The following is a 23,534-nucleotide window of genomic DNA, read 5'->3' as shown; positions in this document are numbered from 1 at the left end:
TCGATTTTTAAACAAACCATAACCTTTATTTTATCAATAAAGGTTTAAAAATTTTACGACGATTATCAAATAATGATAATCTAAAATATAGCGTTTTCACACGATTATTACATAATGGTTTACAATAATATTACACATCAATTTAAATCTTCAAATGTTGTTTTTAAACATTATTATACAAGCATGCTGACTCCAACTCTTGTCCATAAATTAGCATGCAACAGCGGAAGCTCTTAATAATCACCTGAGAATAAACATGTTTTAAACGTCAACAAAAATGTTGGTGAGTTATAGGTTTAACCTATATATATCAAATCGTAATAATAGACCACAAGATTTCATCTTTTAATAACATACAATCTGTATAAAAATCATCCATATGTTGAACACCTGGTAACCGACATTAACAAAATGCATATAGAATATCCCCAAAACAGAAATCCATCTGTATTAATAACTCAAAGTACTAAAGCATACCATTTTCCAGTATGGGGGGAGTTAGTGCCCGTAGATCTACCTTTAGGATTCGAGTCAATTAGGGTGTCTGTTCCCTAATTCTTAGGCTACCAAGCTAAACGGGTGATATTCGGTATTCATAATCCAACATAGAATGTAATTTCAAGTACTTGTGTCTATTTTGTAAAACATTTACAAAACTGAATGTATTCTCATCCCAAAAATATTAGATTTAAAAGTTGGACTATAACTCACTTTCACAGATTTTTACTTTGCCGAAAATAAGACTTGGCCACTGGTCAATTCACGAACCTATAACAAATATGTACATATGTATCAAAGTATGATCAAAATATAATTACAACATTTTTTATTACGTTTTAATGATTTGAGTTTGTTAAGTCAGCAGTCCTCGTTAGTAACCTACAAATAGTTGTCCACAGTTAGATGTACAAAAATATAGCAATATATATTATCTCGAATCAATCCACGACCTCGTGTATACAAGTCTCAGGCTAGATCACAACTCAAAGTATATATAATATTTTGGAATCAACGTCAATCCTGTATAGCTAACTCCAACATTACTGCATATAGAGTGTCTATGGTTGTTCCGAAATATATATATAGATGGGTCGATATGATATGTCAAAACATTGTATTCGTGTCTATGGTATCCCAAGATTACATAATATATGTTAGAATACATGTATAATACAATATAAGTTAGTTAAGTTATGATTTGTATAAATTTGTTACAAATTTCACGTAGCTACAACAAGCAAAATTATCCAATCTTGTTTTACCCATAACTTCTTCGTTTTAAATCCGTTTTGAGTGATTCAAGTTGCTATGGTTTCATATTGAACTTAAGTTTATGAATCTAAATAGAAAAAGTATAAGTTTATAGTTAAAAATATAGGTTACAAGTCGTTTTTGTAAAGGTAGTCATTTCAGTCGAAAGAACGACGTCTAGATGACCATTTTGGAAAAACATACTTCCACTTTGAGTTTAACCATGATTTTTGGATATAGTTTCATGTTCATAAGAAAAATCATTTTCCCAAAATAATAGCTTTTAAATCAAAGTTTATCATAGTTTTTAATTATCCAAACCAAAACAGCCCCCGGTTTTACTACGACGGCGTATATCCGGTTTTACGGTGTTCTTCGTGTTTCCAAGTTTTAAATCATTAAATTAGCATATCATATAGATATAGAACATGTTTCTAGTTGATTTTAAAAGTCAAGTTAGAAGGATTAACTTTGGTTTGCGAACAAGTTTAGAATATACTAAACTATGTTCTAGTGATTACAAGTTTAAATCTTCGAATAAGATAGTTATATATATATATATGAATCGAATGATGTTATGAATATCATTACTACCTAAATTTTAGTAGGTAAACCTACTAGAAGTGACAACAAATGATCTAGCTTTGAAGGATCTTGGATGGCTTGAAAGTTCTTGAAGTAGGATCATGACACAAAAACAAGTTCAAGTAAGATTTTTAGTCGAATTAAGATAGTTTATAGTTATAGAAATCGAATCAAAGTTTGAATATGAATATTACATTGAATAAGAAAGATAAACTACTATAAATAACAAAGGTTTCTTGATCTTAGATGATTACTTAGAATGGATTAGAAAGCTTGGAAGTAAACTAGTAAACTTGAAAGGGTTTTTGAAGTGTTCTTGAAGTGTTCTTCCTATGATGATTATAGCTTGATTCTTGAAGAAATTTTTGATGAATATAGTTTACTGGAAAAATTCGTTCATAAGTGTGTGTAAGTGTTGAGAGAGAATTAGAAAGAGAATTGGAAGTGAAATGGATTGATTGGTGAGTGGTGAATGATGAGTGGTGAGTGGGGTTAAAAGGAGTTCTAGTTAGTTGACTAGTTTATGGTAGAAGTTAAATTTGATTAGTCATGCATGACATAATCAAGAGTGAAATCCCAGGCTAGTTCCTATTTGTATATACTCATAGTAAGTACGTCTAGAAGCTGTGTATAATACGGATACGAATACTGAATGGCTACGAGTAGAATTGTTGATGAAAATGAATGGAAATGTAATTGTAAGCATTTTTGCTAAGTAGAATTACTTTGATATGTGTCTTGAAGTCTTTCAAAAGTGTACTAATACATCTTAATACACTACATGTATATTCATTTTAACTGAGTCGTTAAGTCATTGTTAGTCGTTACATGTAAGTGTTGTTTTTGAAAGCTTTAAGTTAACGATCTCATTTAATGTTGTTGAAAGCTTTAAATCAAATTTTAACACATTTTTAATAAAGCGATATTAACCCAAACAAAAAAAAATTTCGAGCTGACCTGGCAGCTCGATCCCAGCCAGGGGCTCTGCCCCTTGGACCCCGCCAGGGGTTGCCACCCCCGAACCCCGCTATCAGGGGCGCTACCCCCGAACCCCCGTCATAATCAAGATAAGTTCAAACAAGTGTGTACTCCACACTTTTCCAAACTTGTTCGATATTTATCAAGGTTATTTTGGTTAACAAATTAATCACATTACACTTAAATCATATTGGTGACACAAATCACCAACAATGAATATATCATAATATGATACATATGTATTTAGTAAGGCGTTGCTATAACGATAATCGTTATATATATCATTTCGAGTTTCATAATTCAATTGTCTCATTTTATGTATATAACTCATTGTTAATATACCTAGTGAGATACTTACTTTTCATAATATCATGTTAGCTATATACATATCCATATATATATATATCATCATATAGTTTTTACAATTTTTAACGTTCGTGAATCGCCGGTCAACTTAGGTGGTCAATTGTCTACAGGAAACCTATTTCAATTAATCAAGTCTTAACAAGTTTGATTGCTTAACATGTTGGAAAAATTTAATCATGTAAATATCAACTTCATTTAATATATATAAACATGGAAAAGTTCGGGTCACTACATATTGAGCAAAACCTTTGTGTTACTTATGAACCCAGTAACAAAGACAAGCTGCTTGTTAACATCACTGAGTACCAAAAACTTGTGGGGAGACTTATCTGTTTGTCTCTTACCAGACCTGACATTGCCTATGCTGTTCATGTACTCAGTCAGTATATGCATGCCCCTTTGCAATCACATTTTGATCTGGCCTTTAGGGTTTTAAGGTATCTTAAAGGTGCCCCTGGAAAAGGAATTCAAATGATGAAGGGCAATGGGTATTCTCTGTATGCTTACTGTGATTCAGACTGGGCAAAATACAAGCTAGACAGGAAATCTGTCACAGGATACTTAGTATTCTTTTGTGGCTCTCTTGTCTCTTGGAAAAGTAAAAAACAAGCCACTATCTCCAGGTCCTCAGCTGAAGCTGAATATAGGGCCATGGGGTCTACTGCTTGTGAAATTGTGTGGCTGAAAAATCTTCTGCTTGACTTTAACATCAAAGTCAACCTTCCCATAACCCTGTTTTGTGACAATAGCTCAGCTATTCAAATTGCAGCCAACCCTGTTTTTCATGACAGAACAAAACACTTTGATATTGATCTTCATTTTATAAGGCAAAAAGTTTCCTCTGGTCTTATTAGAACTGAAAAAATTGAGTCTGCAAACCAACTTGCAGATATTTTAACAAAAGGGTTGAGCTCTGCCCAACATAATCTTCTTTCAAAAGGGTTGGGTCTTGTTGATATGTTCCAAAATAAGCTTGAGGGGGGATCTTGAAATATCAAGCTTATCTTGTGTTAATGGTATTTCTAACTTGCTTTGTTTGTCAATTAATTATAGGACCGATGGTACAGTGTTTCTGGTCCTTCCTTGCATGATGGTTCATTCCTCAGGGGCTATTGTTGCTGATTGATAGTTCAAGGGGTTGGTTGTAACATTTATGTTTTATGGAGGGTGGCTTATGTTGCTTTTGGTGTATATATTTGCTGTTGATCCTCCAGGGTTAAACACTAGTTTTGGCACTCTTGCTACAGCCGATTACTTAGTTCTCACTTTCTCCCTAAAATCCAAACTTGTGTTGATCAATCAATTGTTTGTCTCATTTGATTGATCCTGTTAATGTTATTGCATTTCACTCTCTGTAATCTTGGCACTTAATCTTGTCACCTGGTTGTATTCGGTTCTGCTATCCTTGTGGCTGTTCGATTGGATATTTGTGTAATCTTGGTAATTGGTTGATTAATAAGATTAAAGATATGTTGGTTTATCTATTTTAACAATAAACTACATTACATTTATTAAAATTCTTAAAATAAACTAGATTACATTTATTCAAAACATTCATAGAATAAACTAGATAACGTAATAATGCGTCTCATAAAATTCATAAGTCATCTCGAAGATTTCATAAATGTTCAACCAAATCAGATTGTAAGCCTTTATGCACTTCTCTATCACGTAACTCCCTTGTTCTTCTTGCACGAGCGTCGCACCTATCAATCCAAGTATGTTGTATATGTTGAACGGGTTCAACTACCCAATCATTCTCAGCAAGGTTGTAACCATTGTCTTCGATAGTGATGTTGGGTATTACGATGCATGTATACATAAGTTGTCTCATTAGATTCACCTTGTAAGACCGTGCGGGTTGTTGAAGAATATGCCAACGACCTTGTAGGATCCTAAAAGTTCTTTCAACATCTTTGAGAGCGCTCGCTTGTTTCTTTGTAAAGTAAGAACATTTATCGTCAATAGCACTTGAAAATCCCTTAACAAATGCCGCCCATGTTGGGTAAATACCGTCAACTAAATATTACACTCTTCTGTACTTAACACCGTTTATATGATAAGGGACGTTGGGCATTTCCTCATTAAGCATTGAGTTGAACAAATCACTAGTGTTTGGCACATTCATATCGTTGTTTGAACCCGCCACTCCAAAATACACATGCGAAATCCAGTTATCATACGAGGACGGCTTTAAGCATAATAGTTGGGTAACTGTGATCGCCTCGCATATATTGGCCTCTCCACGCAACAGAACATTTTCCCCAAGCCTAGTGCATACAATCCATACTACCCAGCATGCCCGAAAAACCATGAATCCTGTCATGACCTTCATACAAACCATGAATGTTGTGCATAGTAGGCTCTCTTAAGTAGACATTCGCGTACTCAATGATACACTTACAAAAGTTGTGTAGAGATTCCCGACCAACTCGTTGAGACATTTGCAGATACTCATCCAAAGTATCCGGTGTATAACCGTATGCTAGATGACGTAGTGCGGCTGTCATCTTTAGATGTGTACTAATACTCCACTTACCACGTGAATCTTGTCTTCGATGAAACCATCAAAAATAATACGACAAAGAATTTGCTGAGTAGCTTAGAATATCATTCAGATTTCTAAGAAAAACACGTCTCCGCATTCGAAATCTTCGTTTGAAATTTTCGTCCGTATATTTGCAACCCTCATCAAAATAATCGTCCATCAAATGTTCGTGTGCTTCATTTACGACATATATAATGACGTGAGTTTACATCATCTTCAGAAGTAAGTTTAGTGTATAGTTTGTGAACGAGTCGTGGGAAGAACTCGAAGAAGACGACATTTAGTGATTAATGGTTTTGTATTAAAGTGATAATTTAAATATTGTTGAGAGAAAGTGATAAAAAAAGATATAGTTGTGTGAGTAAAATGAGTAAAATAAGTGTAGTATTTATAAGAAAGAAAAAAAAATAGAAAACTAGCCGCTAAAACGGCTAGTTTTTGAAAATCAAACATTTACAATGGCTAGTTTCTCACCATCTGTCGCCGATGCTGAAAACTAACGCCTAGATCGACGGTGGTTCGGTGTCGACCGACCGTCGATCTCACCGTCAATTTTGATCGACGCCGAAAACGGACGGCAGACACCGAGACCTCTTACTACTCCGTATGGACAAAAAGAATACATAAACACAAAGGAAAAGTATCAGTGCATTCCGTTATCTTTTTGGCCGTTGAAATGGTTTAGTGTAGGACTCCTTCTTTATATTTAACCACATTTTAGTTACTAGGCAAATGCTCTATTTGTGAACCTTTTGTTTAGGCTTAACTAGGTTTCTTTTTTTGGTTTTCTTTATATTGATTGTACTTGTTGATATTCGGAGTTTCGGATGTTATTAAGTTATTATTTATTTTTTAGAAAAGAAAAGTTAACAACATTGTAATCACCAAGTAGCTTAAGTACTTTATTATAGTTTTGGAAAACAAAAACAAATGAACACTAACATATTTCTACAAAAGTAGGATTATTAAAACGATCGATAGAATACAAAAATTAAACTTGAGACTTTACGAACTCGATACGACATCCTCAAAGGATACAAATGTGTCATACACAAACACATCCAAATCTTTGTCGATCATTAATATATCTGTATGCATAATGTTCTCTTCAAGTTATTTCAAATCATGAAGTTCGATCATGTTTCTTGATAGCAAACAAATTTTTACAGATGCGAAAACTTAGGAGGTAGAGGAGGGAGATCACCTATGATTGGATGATTGAAATATTTTGGAGGAATGGTTGGAAATGGAGGAAGTTTGGGGAGAGCAAATGGTGGACAAGGTTTTTTAAATAATGGTGATATTGTCTTCTAAATGGGAATATGTGGTGGCAATTGTTACTTTGGTGGCGGGTTGTAAACTGGAACTGAAGTTGGAGTGTAAATTGGCGATTTTGGCTTTGGTTTGTAAAATGGATTTGGAGATGGATTGTAAACAGGTGGCTTAGGTTTTGGTTTGTAAAATGGAACAGGGGAAGGCTCGTAAACAGATGGCTTAGGCTTAGGATTTGGCTTGTAAACAGGTGGCTTTGGCGTTTGTTAGTAAACTGGAATAGGGGCAGGTTTGTAAGCAGGTGGCTCAGGATTTGGTTTAGGTTTGTAAACTGGTGGCTTTGGTTTTGGGTCGCATTTTGGAACCTGAGGAGTTTTGTAAGTTGGTGGCTTTGGCTTTGGCTCTGGCTTGATGAGAGGTGGCTTTGGCTCTGGCTTGACAGCTGGCCGTTTTAGTTTTTGTTTGTAAACATGTGGTTTTTGTTTTGGATACAGGCATCGGTGGTGTTGGAGTTGGAGTGGGCTCAACAACTGGTGGTTTTGGTGGTGGATTATATGTCGGTGTTGGTGTGTATATTGGAGTATGAGGAGGTTCAACAACTGGTGGATTATAAACAGGTGGTGGGATTGGTTTTACAAACGGATATGTCGGTGTTGGTTTGAGCTATTTGTCGAGTTACATTGTGATGACCCGGAAATTTCTGACCAAATTTAAACTTAATTCTTATTTAATTTTGACACGATAAGCAAAGTCTGTAATACTGAGTCTCAAAATTTTGAATTTGTTTTATGAAATCATTTGACTTCGACCATTTCCGACGATTCATGAACAACTATTTGTAAATAAATACATATATATTTAAATATATATAATAATTTGAAAAATAATTGGAAATAATATACAACTTAATTATTAGAAATAAATAAGCAAAATAATATAAGAAATAATAAAATTAATTATTAAAATAAATTTGTGTATATATAAATAAAGTATATTGAACAAAGTATATATAGTTTCGAATTTATTTTGTAATCGTCAGTAACACTCAATCGCCATTCGATGGATAGTAAACAAGTTAAATTCAAACTTATAGGATTTTAAAATGAATGGTGATCCGAAAATGAGTTCTATAAATTTTAGGCTTACTAAAAATGTATTTAGGATCTAGTTATTAAATTTTAACACTTTTCATATTTTACCTAGAATTGAGAGGGACAGTTGATGTAATTTTTTTATTTAATAGTTAATGATCGAATTTTATACCATAATGACCAGAATAAATAAATGAACTTAATTTAAAATTTTGGGATTTTTAGAAACACTTTTATACGTTAACTGTTTAGCAATGGACACGATATAATATCTCAATCAAACTGTCGGTATAAGAAATAAACTAGGGGCGGCTAACTCTAATGTCCACGTTTTTTATTTAATTATTATATTATTTTATTTATTTATTATTATTATATATGTCTAATCATTTCATTCAAGAGTGAGGCCACATATATTGACTGGTATCTCCACATCCACTTAAATAATGTGTCTAAGGGCCTGTTTACTTTTTTCTTCGTTAAGTCACGTATGGATAAAGATAGCAGTATGGATATTGAATGACTATATGTGATAATCAGTAAATAAATTATCTTGTTTACTTTTTGTGCTGAATAAAAAGTCTGAATGATTAAAATGACAATTATACCCTTGTACTACATATAAAAATCAGTCACTATATATATATATATATATATATATATATATATATATATATATATATATATATATATATATAGCAAACTAAAGTCAAAATTACAAACAATACTCATATAATCAAGCAATCAATTGACATTGGCCAATTAAAGACCCTGTAATTGCTTCTAATAAAAATTTTCCTACTGCCACAAAAGAAATACGAGTAATAATAGTTCCACTCAATTGCTCAAATTCTCAGCAAGTAAATAGAAAATTGATACGAGTAATAACTAAAAGGACGCGTTGCTAATCGGAACACAAGTAAATAAGCAATCGGAACACAATCAATTTGAATGGAACACGTGCAATCAGATTGGAACTTTAACAACGGATAAGCAATCAGATTGCAAACACTTTTCCTGAACGATTTTGTATACCTTATTAGCTTTCGAGATCTGTGATGCGGAGGAATTTGAGACCGACGATGTGCGTTGGTTACTTAAGAATAACGTGTTAAATGTTTTTAGAGTAGATGATACTAGTCTTTCAAGGATTAAAGAAATTTATTACACCTTAAGGTATATTATCAAGGATGTGTGAAAGAAGAAGATTGAAAGAAAATAAAAAGAAAGGCGCAAGTGTGAGGATAGGATTGGAAAAGATATGCAATAAAGTAGCTATATGGGAAGTACACCCCTTTTACGGGTGAGCCACACAGTCAATTATGTAGCTCTGCTCAATCATTAATGCAAAAGTAAACAAGCAAAGATGGTGACCGAATAAGCTAGTCCCTCAATTCAGTTCATTAATCCAAAAAGAAACAGCCCCTAACTCTTTCTTCTCATAAAACTGGAAATCATTCTTTAGTTACTTTCTCATCATAGATATAAATATAGTTAGAGTTATGAATTTTTTTTATTTTGTTGTTAATATTTCTCAAAGGGCCTTGTGTTTGGTCCCTGACTACGAAGGGTGTGCCCCAAATTAGTGTGGTGATGGTATTAATGTAACTTATCCATTTATTATTAATGATTTACATCACCCGTATTACCGGTATCCTGGTTTTGAGCTCAATTACAACAACGGGTCCTTAGTTTTCCAATATCTGGAGCAAACTATTCAGTTTGGTTTATAGGAAGTGATAGCTCCAAAACCAGCTACCACCTCTTTAACCATTATCATAACCCGCCACTTCCGCCACCTTCTTCATCACCACCACAAATCATCACCATCACTTAAACCCGTCGTCATTATTCTCTTCTTATTCTTGTTTCATTCATGGATAACCTCATCACCACCGTGACCACAGCCCACTGCCACCATCTCCCTCATAAAACCCATAATCACCATGACAATCACCACCATCTCCACTATATAAGCACCCTACATCTACACGTCAAATTCTTTCTGTTTCAATCGAGATTCAACCCCAAACCGTCACCCTTGTTACTATTAAATTTCAGCTATTTTTTTATGTCAAGCTCCATCGCCACCCCATCCACCACCACCTGCAACTTCGAAAACCAAATCATAAATTGCTATTTTCCTGGCTTCTGTTTTGATCAAATAACAGCTTCTGTTACTGCTGTTCCCTTGTTTTTGCTAATCGAATAAACCCAAAACGCACCACCCACCTGCAATTGTAGAAGATGATAATTGAACAGTATTAATGGCGATAATACGATAAAGATGATGAGGCACAACGATGATGATGTTACGATGATGATTAGGAAACGATGACAGTGATGATAAACTATGTTGATGAACCGAAGCTATAGTAACTACGCTTATCCTGTTGATCAAAGAACCCACTCAAACCAATATTTAATCATCAAATAACTTGGAGTTTTATCATATTAATTGCGTCTTCCTTGTCTGAAACCTGCAACTGTGGTGGTTGTAAACGTCATCAAACATCATCGACAGTTTCTGGTTTCTTCGACATCAACACACGCAACTGCTACGGTTTCATTCATATCGGACTAGGTTAAATGGTCTCTTGGACCTATCTTATATATTGGGCTAAAGTGTTATTAGACTTATTAATTGGGCCGTGAGAGTTTATGAATACTTGGGCCATGTTTGTTTAAGTGTTGATCCGTAACAATGAAGGAAGATGAGGGTTACGGTGTGATGCCCTGTACAAAACCATCGTGTACGAATCATCAACAACAGGATCATTACAAGGTTAAGTACTATATGCTGTAATTAAAGAAATTGCATTCGCGATAAAAAGGTGATGTCATAACCGACATCAAATGTTTTACATTTCAAAAGCATGCTTCACTAAGTAGAAGCAAATAAATAAGTGTACGTGACCCCAAAGGTCGTTACATAACATAGTTTCAAAAGTAAATAAGTTTGAATGCAAGATAAGTAGTCATGCGATAACAACTCTAAGCAGCGGGTTCTACAGCACGACTAGTACACAGCGGAAGCAACCTCAAGCACCTGAGAAATACATGCTTAAAAACGTCAACACAAAGGTTGGTGAGCTATAGTTTAAGTATAACAGTATGTAAGGTAGGCCACGAGATTTCAGTGCTACAAAGAGCGTTTCAAAACAGTATGATAAAGTATATGTTAACCGTGGGCACTTGGTAACTAACTTAACGTTTAAAATACCCCCTGAAAGTACACTTGGCGAGTGCGTATGTTTACAAAGTATTAAACACTCGTTGACTGCTAGCGCGACTAGCCCGAGTGGGGATGTCAAACCCTATGGATCCATATCTAAGATTCGCGTTCACGGTTCAAAAACCAATGATTAAACGTTACCGAGCTAAAGGGAATGTTTATGCCGTTGCATAACCCACACATATATAAGTTTAAGTACTCGTGCCTAGTATGTAAAACATAAAATCCGCATGTATTCTCAGTTCCCAAAATATGTTAAAGTAAAAAGGGAATGCTATAACTCACAATGATATGTAGCGGTAAAGTAGTAGTCGGGAAAGGTGTGCAAGTAAATGGTCCGAAGTCCTCAACCTAATTCAAATAGTACTAAGTCAGTAAATCGTATTAATAGGTTTAAAAGTATGTAATTAAGGTCTTAAGGGTCATCATCATTCATCATCAAACACAAGGCGTAAAGGAAGTTTCGTTTATGAAAGTAGTTTTCAACAAAGTCTGACATCAGTCAGTCACCACAGCTTCTACCCTTACTGAATTAAGTTGAGACCAGTGGCCATGGCTCCATCTATGAGTCCCTTAAGTGTGGTAAAATTTACAGAAGCAAACTCGTCTTGGTTTGACCGTGGCGACGGTCTAAGTGCGAGTAGGTCAGAAATTTCTGCACAACGTTAAAGGACATAGTGACGATCGGAGGGCCATAAATCCTAAACCGTAATTCGGATTAAGATGAGTCGTATATGAAAAGTTATCTATACGAACTGAGCTATCTGAAAATCAAGGTTACAGTAGCCCAGGTGTACTGGTCTGTTACAGAAACCAGAGAAACAGAAACTGTACACAGAAAACAGAAAAGTAAATGGACATAGTGACGCTCAGAGGGCCGTAGACTCTAAACCGTAACTCGGATTAAGATGAGTCTTATATGAAAAGTTATCTACTCGAAAAGTTCTATCTAAAAATCAAGGTTAGAACAGCCCAGGTCTACTGGTCTGTTCCAGAAGCATCAGGTCAGTAGGTTTTGGACAGAACAGTGAGTTTTTAAGGGTTCCGGTGGTCTTGGTGCTTGATGTTCATCATGGCTCTCATCCTTGATGCATTTAGCTTCAAGTGTACAACTCATTGATGTATCTACATCATCTTAACCAATTCTTGACCATCATAACCCATGTGCAAGTCTAAGACATGAAGCACAACTCACTTAAGAGTTGTATGAAGTTTGATGAACCAAAGTTGCATCAAAGTCTTATATCTAACACATACATGGACTTTAAAGCTAATAACAAGTTACAAACTTGAAAGTAAACTAACTAATCAAGATCATAAGTAGTAGAACATAGTTCTTAGTTTGATCTTGAAGATCCAAGACTCAAAAGTCTAGATCTAAAGTTATATTTAAAGAAAACTTGTTTGTGTGTTCTTGAACTTCCAAGGTTAACTTAATTTGTTCAAGAGATATGAGATCAAGACTAACTTGTAGTACTTGACCATATAAACTAACTACATGAAATTAAAGTGCATAAATTGAAGAAATAAACTTAGATAAACAAGAAAAGGTTCATGGTTGTTCATACTTTAAAGATTCAAACCAAAGTTTGATCTTTAGAAAGTAAACTTTAAAGTTTACTTCATGAGCTTCAAGTATGGGTTTATCAACACATGAACATAAAGCTTTTTAAAAAAATAACAAATGTAGAACATAACTTGAAAGTATATGTTCTTGTTTTTCTTGCTTTAACAAGATAAAATGAAGAATCAAAACTAGAAAGTTAGGTTCTTGAAAGCTAGTAAGTAACTACAACAACAAGATGAAACAAGTAACAATCAACAAAAGATGATGATGATTCATGTATGTATTTGGTTTTACAAAGAAAAAGAAGGGAGAAAGAAACTTGTAACTTACAAGAATGAAGAGAAAGTTGAGAGAAAAAGTTGAAAGGAAAATGTAAATAAGAATGTGTGTGAAAATGAATGATGAATACAAGTGAATGAAGTAAGTAAAAAAAAATAATTTGAACTCATCCTTGATGCCAAAACCTACGGCCAAAGTGTGGGGGGGGGGGGGAGGAAGGAGGCCAAAATCCACAAGTCACTTGTATGCAAAGATGTTAAAAGTTGGATATAAGATGTGTTTGCATGGGGATTAAGTGATAACTAGATTCCAAATGATATAACTAACTAGTTACCATATAATTGATACTTACACTGGCAAGACATGGGCTAATAAACCCATTTAAGATGTAGGGTGGGCTTATGAGTCTTATTCATGAGTCCATTACACTAACAAAGCCCAAGTTCAAGTATTTACCAAGTTAAACCAATTAAAGCCCAAGTAACTAACAAGTAACCTTTGTTAATTAAAATGATTAATAAATTTAATCATGAATGTAAATAATATCTAAAAATATTATTCGTGAAAGTTCCGGGTGTCACAAAGACGTTTCGGGCTCTTAAAAGTCAAGTACGGGCAATCATGGCAACATGTAAATGTAATAACGTACATTCGTTTAAACACGCGTATTAATAATAGTAATTATTAATAAATAAATGTTGGAAATTCCAGGGTCGTTACATTACCCACCTGTTAAAGAAAATTTCGTCCCGAAATTTAAGCTGAAGTAGATGGAGGAGTCGGGAAAAGGTGAGGATACTTTCGCATCATTTGATCCTCTCGCTCCCAAGTAAACTCAGGTCCTCGTTTGGCATTCCATCGTACTCGTACAATTGGAATCTTGTTGCGTTTCAAAGTTTTGATCTCACGATCCATAATTTCAACAGGTTCCTCCACAAAGTGGAGTTTGTCGTCAATAGTAAGTTCTTCCAATGGTATGATAAGTTCGGGTGCAGCAAGACACTTCTTCAAGTTCGATACATGGAAGGTAGGATGAACTGAGCTCAATTGTGCTGGTAGTTCCAAACGGTATGCAACTGGTCCAACACGTTCCAAGATCTCGAAAGGACCAATGTATCGTGGGTTCAACTTTCCACGTTTTCCAAAACGGATCACACCTTTCCAAGGTGCAACCTTTAACATTACACGATCACCAACGTTGAATTCAAAGTCTTTACGTTTAAGATCGGCATAACTCTTTTGACGATCACGGGCAGTCTTAAGTCTAGCTTGAATCCGAGCAATCTTCTACGTGGTTTCGTGGACTACCTCGGGTCCGGTGATTTGCTTTTCGCCTACTTCGGCCCAACAAATAGGAGATCGGCACTTACGGCCATACAATGCTTCAAAAGGTGCAGCATTAATGCTAGAGTGATAACTGTTGTTGTACGAGAATTCGGCGAGTGGCAAATGTCTTTCCCAGGCCTTTCCAAAATCAATGACACATGCACGCAGCATGTCCTCCAAGGTCTGAATCGTTCGTTCACTTTGCCCGTCAGTCTGAGGATGATAAGCAGTACTCATGTCGAGACGAGTTCTCATGGCTTCTTGCAAAGAACGCCAAAATCTGGAAGCAAAACGGGGATCGCGATATGAGATGATCGATAAAGGTACACCATGACGAGACACTACCTCCTTGATGTATAATTGAGCAAGTCTTTCCATTGTATCAGTTTCCTTCATCGCCAGGAAGTGTGCAGATTTGGTAAGGCGGTCAACAATAACCCAAATAGTATCGTATCCACCCACCGTCTTCGGCAGCTTAGTAATGAAATCCATTGTGATCCTTTCCCACTTCCATTGTGGGATTTCTGGTTGTTGAAGTAACCCAGAAGGTCTCTGATGCTCAGCTTTAACCTTCGAGCAAGTCAAACACTTACCAACATAAGTCGCAACGTCCTTCTTAAGATTCGGCCACCAATACTGTTCTTTAAGGTCGTGGTACATCTTACCCGCACCAGGGTGAATCGAATATCTCAATTTGTGTGCTTCATCAAGTATCAGGTTTCGTAGATCTCCATAATAAGGTACCCAAATTCTTCCGGCATAACATCAGAGTCCAGACTCTCTAATCTCGAATCGAGAGACAAGTATGTTCAAATGCTCGTGAGATATGTTCTCCTCCTTGAGAGCCTCAACTTAGGCTACTCTGATCTGGTTGTTGAGGTTCGAATGGATGGTGATGTTCAGAGCCCTAACACGGAGAGGTGCCGTCCTCTCCTTTCGGCTTAAAGCGTCAGCTATAACATTGGCCTTGCCAGGGTGATAACGGAGTTCACAATCGTAGTCGTTGAGCGTCTCGATCCATCGACGCTGTCTCATATTCAGTTGCTTCTGATCGAAGATGTGCTGGAGACTCTTGTGATCGGTGAAGATAGTGCTCTTAGTTCCATACAAATAATGTCTCCACAATTTGAGCGCAAAGACCACGGCTCCAAGTTCAAGATCATGTGTAGTGTAGTTCCGCTCGTGAATCTTCAATTGGCGGGAGGCATAGGCAATAACCTTTGATCGTTGCATCAGTACACAACCAAAACCACTCTTCGATGCATCACAATAAACAACAAAGTCATCACTGCCTTCAGGAAGTGATAGGATAGGTGCGGAGGTTAACTTCTTCTTCAAAGTTTGGAATGCTGATTCGTGTGCGGGTTCCCAAATGAACTTCTTGCCCTTGTGAGTCAGCGCGGTCAAAGGACGCGCAATCAGAGAAAATCCTTCGATGAATCTTCGATAGTAACCGGCGAGACCTAGGAATTGGCGAATATGCGTCGGAGTAGTGGGCGTCTCCCACTTGCTGATGGCTTCAATCTTGGCGGGATCAACTTTGATACCCTGGTCGCTCACAAAATGACCCAGAAACTGTACTTCCTTCAACCAAAATTCACACTTGGAGAATTTGGCATAAAGTTGTTCTTGTCTCAAGAGTTCAAGTACTAATCGGAGGTGTTGCTCATGTTCTTCTTCGCTCTTAGTGTAGATGAGGATATCATCTATGAAAACGATAACAAACTTGTCCAAGTAAGGCTTGCAGACACGATTCATGAGGTCCATGAACACGGCAGGTGCATTTGTTAAGCCGAATGGCATCACGAGAAACTCATAATGACCATAACGGGTTCTGAATACAGTTTTCATCACGTCACTTTCCTTCACCCTCAACTGGTGATAACCGGATCGCAAATCGATCTTTGAGTAGACACTCGATCCTTGTAGTTGGTCAAAAAGATCATCAATTCGTGGAAGAGGATACCGATTCTTGATTGTCAATTTGTTGAGCTCACGGTAGTCGATACACATACGAAAGGATCCATCCTTCTTCTTCACAAACAGAACAGGTGCGCCCCAAGGCGAGAAACTTGGTTGGATAAATCCTCGGTCAAGTAGCTCTTGTAGTTGACTCTGTAATTCTTGCATCTCGGAAGGTGCGAGTCTATAAGGTGCGCGAGCTACAGGTGCAGCTCCTGGCACTAAGTCAATCTGAAACTCTACGGCTCTCTGCGGCGGCAATCCAGGCAATTCCTCTGGGAAGACATCGGAAAATTCGTTCACAATTCGAACGTCGTTCACGCTCTTTACCTCAGTTTCTACTGCTTTCACATGTGCTAGGACAGCAAAGCGTCCCTTCTTCATAATCTTTCGCGCTTTCACGCAACTAATGAGGTTCAACTTCGAGGTACATCTCTCTCCATAGATAACCAGTGGTTCGCCATCTCCTTGTGGTATGCGAAGTGCTTTATCTCCACAGATAACATCGGCCTTTATCTTGCTCAACTAATCCATACCGACGATCACGTCAAAACTTCCCAGTTTGATAGGTATCAAATCAATTTCGAAATCTACACCAGCTATGTTGATAATAGCTCCACGACTAATATGGTCAACCTTTTCAAGTTTTCCATTGGCGACCTCGACAAGCATACTCTCTTTTAACGGGACTAATGACCAATTAATCTTATCGCAAAAATGTCTACATACATAACTACTATCCGCACCAGTATCAAACAAGACAGAAGCTAAAAGATTGTTGATTGTGAATATACCTGTCACCAAGTCGGGGTTATCGCGTGCATCCCTTGCATTAACATTAAAAGCTCTAGCACGCGGTGGTCCGCCATCCTTTCGTTTGTTCGGGCACTCGTTTCTGAAATGGCCCGTCTGCCCGCATTCGTAACACTTTTTCGGCCCGTTGGTGTTCGGCCTCCCTGTCATCGTGGTAGTCTTGCAGTCTCTACCGATGTGCCCGCTCTTCTTGCACTTCTCACAAACAGCATTACAATACCCGGTGTGGTGCTTGTAGCACCTCTTGCATTGTGGTAGCGTGCCCTTGTAGTTAGGGTTGGAGTTGTTGTTGTTGGGGTTGGGGTTGTTGTTGTTTTGCCTGAACCCTTCATGTCGCTTCACCGGGTTTTGATCATAGTTTCTACCCCTGTTGTTGTTATTGTTGTTGTTGTGGTTGTTGTGGTTGTTATGGTTGTTATGGTTGTTGTCCCATTTCCTCTTTTCACTACTACCGGCTTCAAACTTAGCCTTCTCCGGCTCGTCAAGGATGATTTGATTCAGGAGAGTATGCGCCATGCGCATTGCTTCGGGAACATTCGGTGGTTTGGATGAGGTAACATTACCCTTGATGGACTTAGGAAGTCCCGAGAAGTATTTCTCCAAGCGCTTGAATTCGGGGGTGACCATGGTCGGACACATTAATGCTAACTCCAAAAACCTATGATTATAACTGTTAAGGTCGTTCCCTACGGCCTTCAACTGCATGAATTCAATTTCCATCTTCTGAATTTCGGTTCTTGGACAATACTCATCAATCATAGCACACTTAAACTCTTCCCAAGGCGTAGCATACGCCTCATCAATCCCTTTTTCTTGAGCTAACGTGTTCCACCACGTTAGCGCGCCGTCAGATAGCGTGCAAGATGCAAACTTGGTCTTATTATCCTCCGAATAGTTGCTAACTCGGAATACTAATTCAAGTTTCTCGAACCATCTGGTGAGACCAACTGGTCCCTCGGTGCCGCTGAAGTTATGCGGTTTGCAGCTCTGGAATTCCTTGTATGTACACCCATTTCGAACGGGTGGGATAACTGGTGGTGGTGGCGGTGGAGCTTGGAGATTTCTTTCTGCTAGGGCTGCAGCGACCCGTTCGCTGATCATGTCCTCAATCTGGGCGGCGGTAGGTGTGGTTCTTCCGTTAGCCATGATATTCTAAACAAAAATTTTGACCCAAGTCAAAATCCAGCATTCGATATATAGTAATATAGTACATAGTAACCAACATGGAATCAAAACATCGCATGTTATTAAATAATGCATCTAGGTACAAATACCACAGAATCATCGTACAACAATGTAAATAGAACATCGTGCAAGAATTAAATAACGTAAAGTTCCATTCATTAATAATAATAAGTTTCATACATCTGAATAAGTTCGTACAATACATATGAAATACATGAAACTATGTCTAGATTACATCATGAAATCTAAATACAAGGTCCTACGGTGAAGGCGGGTGAGCTGCTCCTCGAGCCAACTACTCCTCGAGCTCAGTGACTCGAGCTCGGAGAGTCTCAATCTCCCTCATCAGTTCCTCGTTAGAGGGAGCTGGTGGGGCAGGCGGTGCAGGTGGGGCGGGTGGTGCCGGTGGTGCCGGTGGTGCTGATGTAGATGGTCCGGCTCCGGATGTAGACGGTACGTCCCTAGATGTAAGTGGTCCGTATCTAAATCTAGGTGGTACGGTTCCAGGAATAGTCAACACGTAACGGGGAACCTTACGTATCTGTGGGTCAGCAGGGTATGGCACAACTCGTTTACGAGCAGTAACCCTACGACGATGGCCAAAAGCATCAGTAAAAGCACGACCTCTATTCACCCCTGGAATGACGGTGCCGTCGGAACGGTACCGCTTCTTCGGCGGGGTGGAGGGTGCCTGAATAGGTCTATCAGTAGGATCCTCATCATCGCTGGAGTCGTCTGATGATGAAGAATCGGCGGATGATGAGTCATCCGAATCGTGTGGTGGTGACACTGGTGGCTGAGCTGGTAATCCGAAGCGTCCGAAGGCGGCCAACATCTGTCGGTGTCTGCCTGGTGGAATCACGACTAAACGTCCGTCGGGAGTGCGTCGGCAAGGCGTGCGCATGTGGTTACGAAACGGCCCTTCCCCGAACTCTGCGGGGATCTCAATACCACCAATGCAGGGCTGTGACCTCGAGGGTCCGGGAGCGGACACTAGGGCAGGTGCACTAGTACCAGCTCCGGAAGTAGAAGCGCCGGGATCACTAGTGGGTGTCGGGGCCGGTGTATCGGCAGTAGCAGCAGCAGGTGTAGCAGTAGGTAGGGCGACGGGGTCTGAGTCTGTACTGCCCGAAATGCCAGCAGGTGGAACATCCGACATCTGAACAAGGAAAAATAAATTTTCCATGTCAGTATGTCATAAAGCAAGCAAATAATAGGCCAACAGTTTAAATCATGTATAACACTAACTAGCATGGCAATAACAGTAATTCGTATGAAAGTAGCATGCAATCGAAAGCAAGTAATATCATGCAGTAGTGATATCATGTAGTAGCATACGGCATATAGCAGTAACAGTAAGCAGTAGCATGCAGTAAATTCAGCGGAAACAAGTAAACTAGCAAGTTGTAGATTAGTCCTATTAGTGAATCCTACTCGGGTCGGTCTTAGACTCACTAATGCAACCTAATTCCCTACAACCAATGCTCTGATACCAAATGTGATGCCCCGTACAAAACCATCGTGTACGAATCATCAACAACAGGATCATTACAAGGTTAAGTACTATATGCTGTAATTAAAGAAATTGCATTCGCGATAAAAAGGTGATGTCATAACCGACATCAAATGTTTTACATTTAAAAAGCATGCTTCACTAAGTAGAAGCAAATAAATAAGTGTACGTGACCCCAAAGGTCGTTACATAACATAGTTTCAAAAGTAAATAAGTTTGAATGCAAGATAAGTAGTCATGCGATAACAACTCTAAGCAGCGGGTTCTACAGCACGACTAGTACACAGCGGAAGCAACCTCAAGCACCTGAGAGATACATGCTTAAAAACATCAACACAAAGGTTGGTGAGCTATAGTTTAAGTATAACAGTATGTAAGGTAGGCCACGAGATTTCAGTGCTACAAAGAGCGTTTCAAAACAGTATGATAAAGTATATGTTAACCGTGGGCACTTGGTAACTAACTTAACGTTTAAAATACCCCCTGAAAGTACACTTGGCGAGTGCGTATGTTTACGAAGTATTAAACACTCGTTGACTGCTAGCGCGACTAGCCCGAGTGGGGATGTCAAACCCTATGGATCCATATCTAAGATTCGCGTTCACGGTTCAAAAACCAATGATTAAACGTTACCGAGCTAAAGGGAATGTTTATGCCGTTGTATAACCCACACATATATAAGTTTAAGTACTCGTGCCTAGTATGTAAAACATAAAATCCGCATGTATTCTCAGTTCCCAAAATAAGTTAAAGTAAAAAGGGAATGCTATAACTCACAATGATATGTAGCGGTAAAGTAGTAGTCGGGAAAGGTGTGCAAGTAAATGGTCCGAAGTCCTCAACCTAAGTCAAATAGTACTAAGTCAGTAAATCGTCTTAATAGTTTTAAAAGTATGTAATTAAGGTCTTAAGGGTCATCATCATTCATCATCAAACACAAGGCGTAAAGTAAGTTTCGTTTATGAAAGTAGTTTTCAACAAAGTCTGACTTCAGTCAGTCACCACGGCCTCTACCCTTACTGAATTAAGGTGAGACCAGTGGCCATGGCTCCGTATATGGGTCCCTTAAGTGTGGTAAAATTTACAGAAGCAAACTCGTCTTGGTTTGACCGTGGCGACGGTCTAAGTGCGAGCAGGTCAGAAATTTCTGCACAACGTTAAAGGATATAGTGACGATCGGAGGGTCATAAATCCTAAACCGTAATTCGGATTAAAACGAGTCCTATATGAAAAGTTATATACACGAACTGAGCTATCTTAAAATCAAGGTTACAGTAGCCCAGGTTTACTGGTCTGTTACAGAAACCAGAAAAACAGAAACTGTACACAGAAAACAGAAAAGTAAATGGACATAGTGACGCTCGGAGGGCCGTAGACTCTAAACCGTAACTCGGATTAAGACGAGTCTTATATGAAAAGTTATCTACTCAAAAAGTTCTATCTAAAAATGAAGGTTAGAACAGCCCAGGTCTACTGGTCTGTTCCAGAAGCATCAGGTCAGTAGGTTTTGGACAGAACAGTGAGTTTTTAAGGGTTCCGGTGGTCTTGGTGCTTGATGTTCATCATGGCTCTCATCCTTGATGCATATAGCTTCAAGTGTACAACTCATTGATGTATCTACATCATATTAACCAAGTCTTGACCATCATAACCCATGTTCAAGTCTAAGACATGAAGCACAACTCACTTAAGAGTTGTATGAAGTTTGATGAACCAAAGTTGCATCAAAGTCTTAGATCTAACACATACATGGACTTTAAAGCTAATAACAAGTTACAAACTTGAAAGTAAAATAACTAATCAAGATCATAAGTAGTAGAACATAGTTATTAGTTTGATCTTGAAGATCCAAGACTCAAAAGTCTAGATCCAAAGTTCTATTTAAAGAAAACTTGTTTGTATGTTCTTGAACTTCCAAAGTTAACTTAATTTGTTCAAGAAATATGAGATCAAGACTAACTTGTAGTACTTGACCATATAAACTAACTACATGAAATTAAAGTGCATAAATTGAAGAAGTAAACTTAGATAAACAAGAAAAGGTTCATGGTTGTTCATACTTTAAAGATTCAAACCAAAGTTTGATCTTTAGAAAGTAAACTTTAAAGTTTACTTCATGAGCTTCAAGTATGGGTTTATCAACACATGAACATAAAGCTTTTAAAAAAAATAACAAATGTAGAACATAACTTGAAAGTATATGTTCTTGTTTTTCTTGCTTTAACAAGATAAAATGAAGAATCAAAACTAGAAAGTTAGGTTCTTGAAAGCTAGTAAGTAACTACAACAACAAGATGAAACAAGTAACAATCAACAAAATATGATGATGATTCATGTATGTATTTGGTTTTACAAAGAAAAAGAAGGGAGAAAGAAACTTGTAACTTACAAGAATGAAGAGAAAGTTGAGAGAAAAAGTTGAAAGGAAAATGTAAATAAGAATGTGTGTGAAAATGAATGATGAATACAAGTGAATGAAGTAAGTAAAAAAAAATAATTTGAACTCATCCTTGATGCCAAAACCTACGGCCAAAGTGTGGGGGGGGGGGGAGAAAGGAGGCCAAAATCCACAAGTCACTTGTATGCAAAGATGTTAAAAGTTGGATATAAGATGTGTTTGCATGGGGATTAAGTGATAACTAGATTCCAAATGATATAACTAACTAGTTACCATATAATTGATACTTACACTTGCAAGACATGGGCTAATAAACCCATTTAAGATGTAGGGTGGGCTTATGAGTCTTATTCATGAGTCCATTACACTAACAAAGCCCAAGTTCAAGTATTTACCAAGTTAAACCAATTAAAGCCCAAGTAACTAACAAGTAACCTTTGTTAATTAAAATGATTAATAAATTTAATCATGAATGTAAATAATATCTAAAAATATTATTCGTGAAAGTTCCGGGTGTCACAAAGACGTTTCGGGCTCTTAAAAGTCAAGTACGGGCAATCATGGCAACATGTAAATGTAATAACGTACATTCGTTTAAACACGCGTATTAATAATAGTAATTATTAATAAATAAATGTTGGAAATTCCAGGGTCGTTACATACGGGATGAGGTGATGATATTAAACGAAAATGGCGATAAATATGATGATGATATGATGATACATGAATCCATGATGTTTAGGATGGTATAAACCTATTTATTATTATTAATTTTATTTATCATTTTATTAATATTATTATTATTATTATTAGTATTATTATTATTATTATTATTATTATTATTATTATTATTATTATTATTATTATTATTATTATTATTATTATTATTATTATTATTATTATTATTATTATTATTATTATTATTATTATTATCATGATTATTAACTAATATGATGCAAAAGAAAATATAGATTTAGAACTATTAAGATGAAAGCAAATATGGTTATGATTATGTATTATGAGTAAAGATCATGAATAATATAAGAAGAGATATGTTTATGATTAATCAGGATGTGATAAAAGAATATGATGTAATTACATATGATATCGATAAGGATAGATATAAACTTGTTGCGCTCATGAAAACGTTTATGTATATATAAGA

General features: G+C 37.1%; 1 protein-coding gene across 1 annotated transcript; it reads right to left on the bottom strand.

Annotated features, from left to right (window-relative positions):
• Window positions 1-4,798: 4,798 nt before the first annotated feature.
• LOC139859792 (uncharacterized) lies at window positions 4,799-5,690 on the bottom strand. The gene is made up of 2 exons (XM_071848566.1): window positions 5,462-5,690; window positions 4,799-5,199 (listed from the first exon to the last, which is right to left on the bottom strand). The coding sequence occupies exons 1-2, from the start codon at window positions 5,688-5,690 to the stop codon at window positions 4,799-4,801; spliced, it is 630 nt and encodes a 209-aa protein (XP_071704667.1).
• Window positions 5,691-23,534: the final 17,844 nt, after the last annotated feature.

This window comes from Rutidosis leptorrhynchoides, chromosome 7 (assembly GCF_046630445.1).
Source record: "Rutidosis leptorrhynchoides isolate AG116_Rl617_1_P2 chromosome 7, CSIRO_AGI_Rlap_v1, whole genome shotgun sequence".
In the NCBI taxonomy this organism is placed as follows: Eukaryota; Viridiplantae; Streptophyta; class Magnoliopsida; order Asterales; family Asteraceae; genus Rutidosis; species Rutidosis leptorrhynchoides.
Note: the sequence above shows the minus strand (reverse complement) of the source record. Positions and strands in the feature narration are given on the sequence as shown.

What these genes read in the sequence shown, in the direction of transcription:
- LOC139859792 (XM_071848566.1), bottom strand. Translation starts at nt 5,690, where the DNA reads ATGACAGCCGCACTACGTCATCTAGCATACGGTTATACACCGGATACT. An exon ending in CATGCTGGGTAGTATGGATT is followed by an intron (nt 5,200 to 5,461) that starts GTATGCACTAGG and finishes TGTAATATTTAG; the next exon opens with TTGACGGTATTTACCCAACA.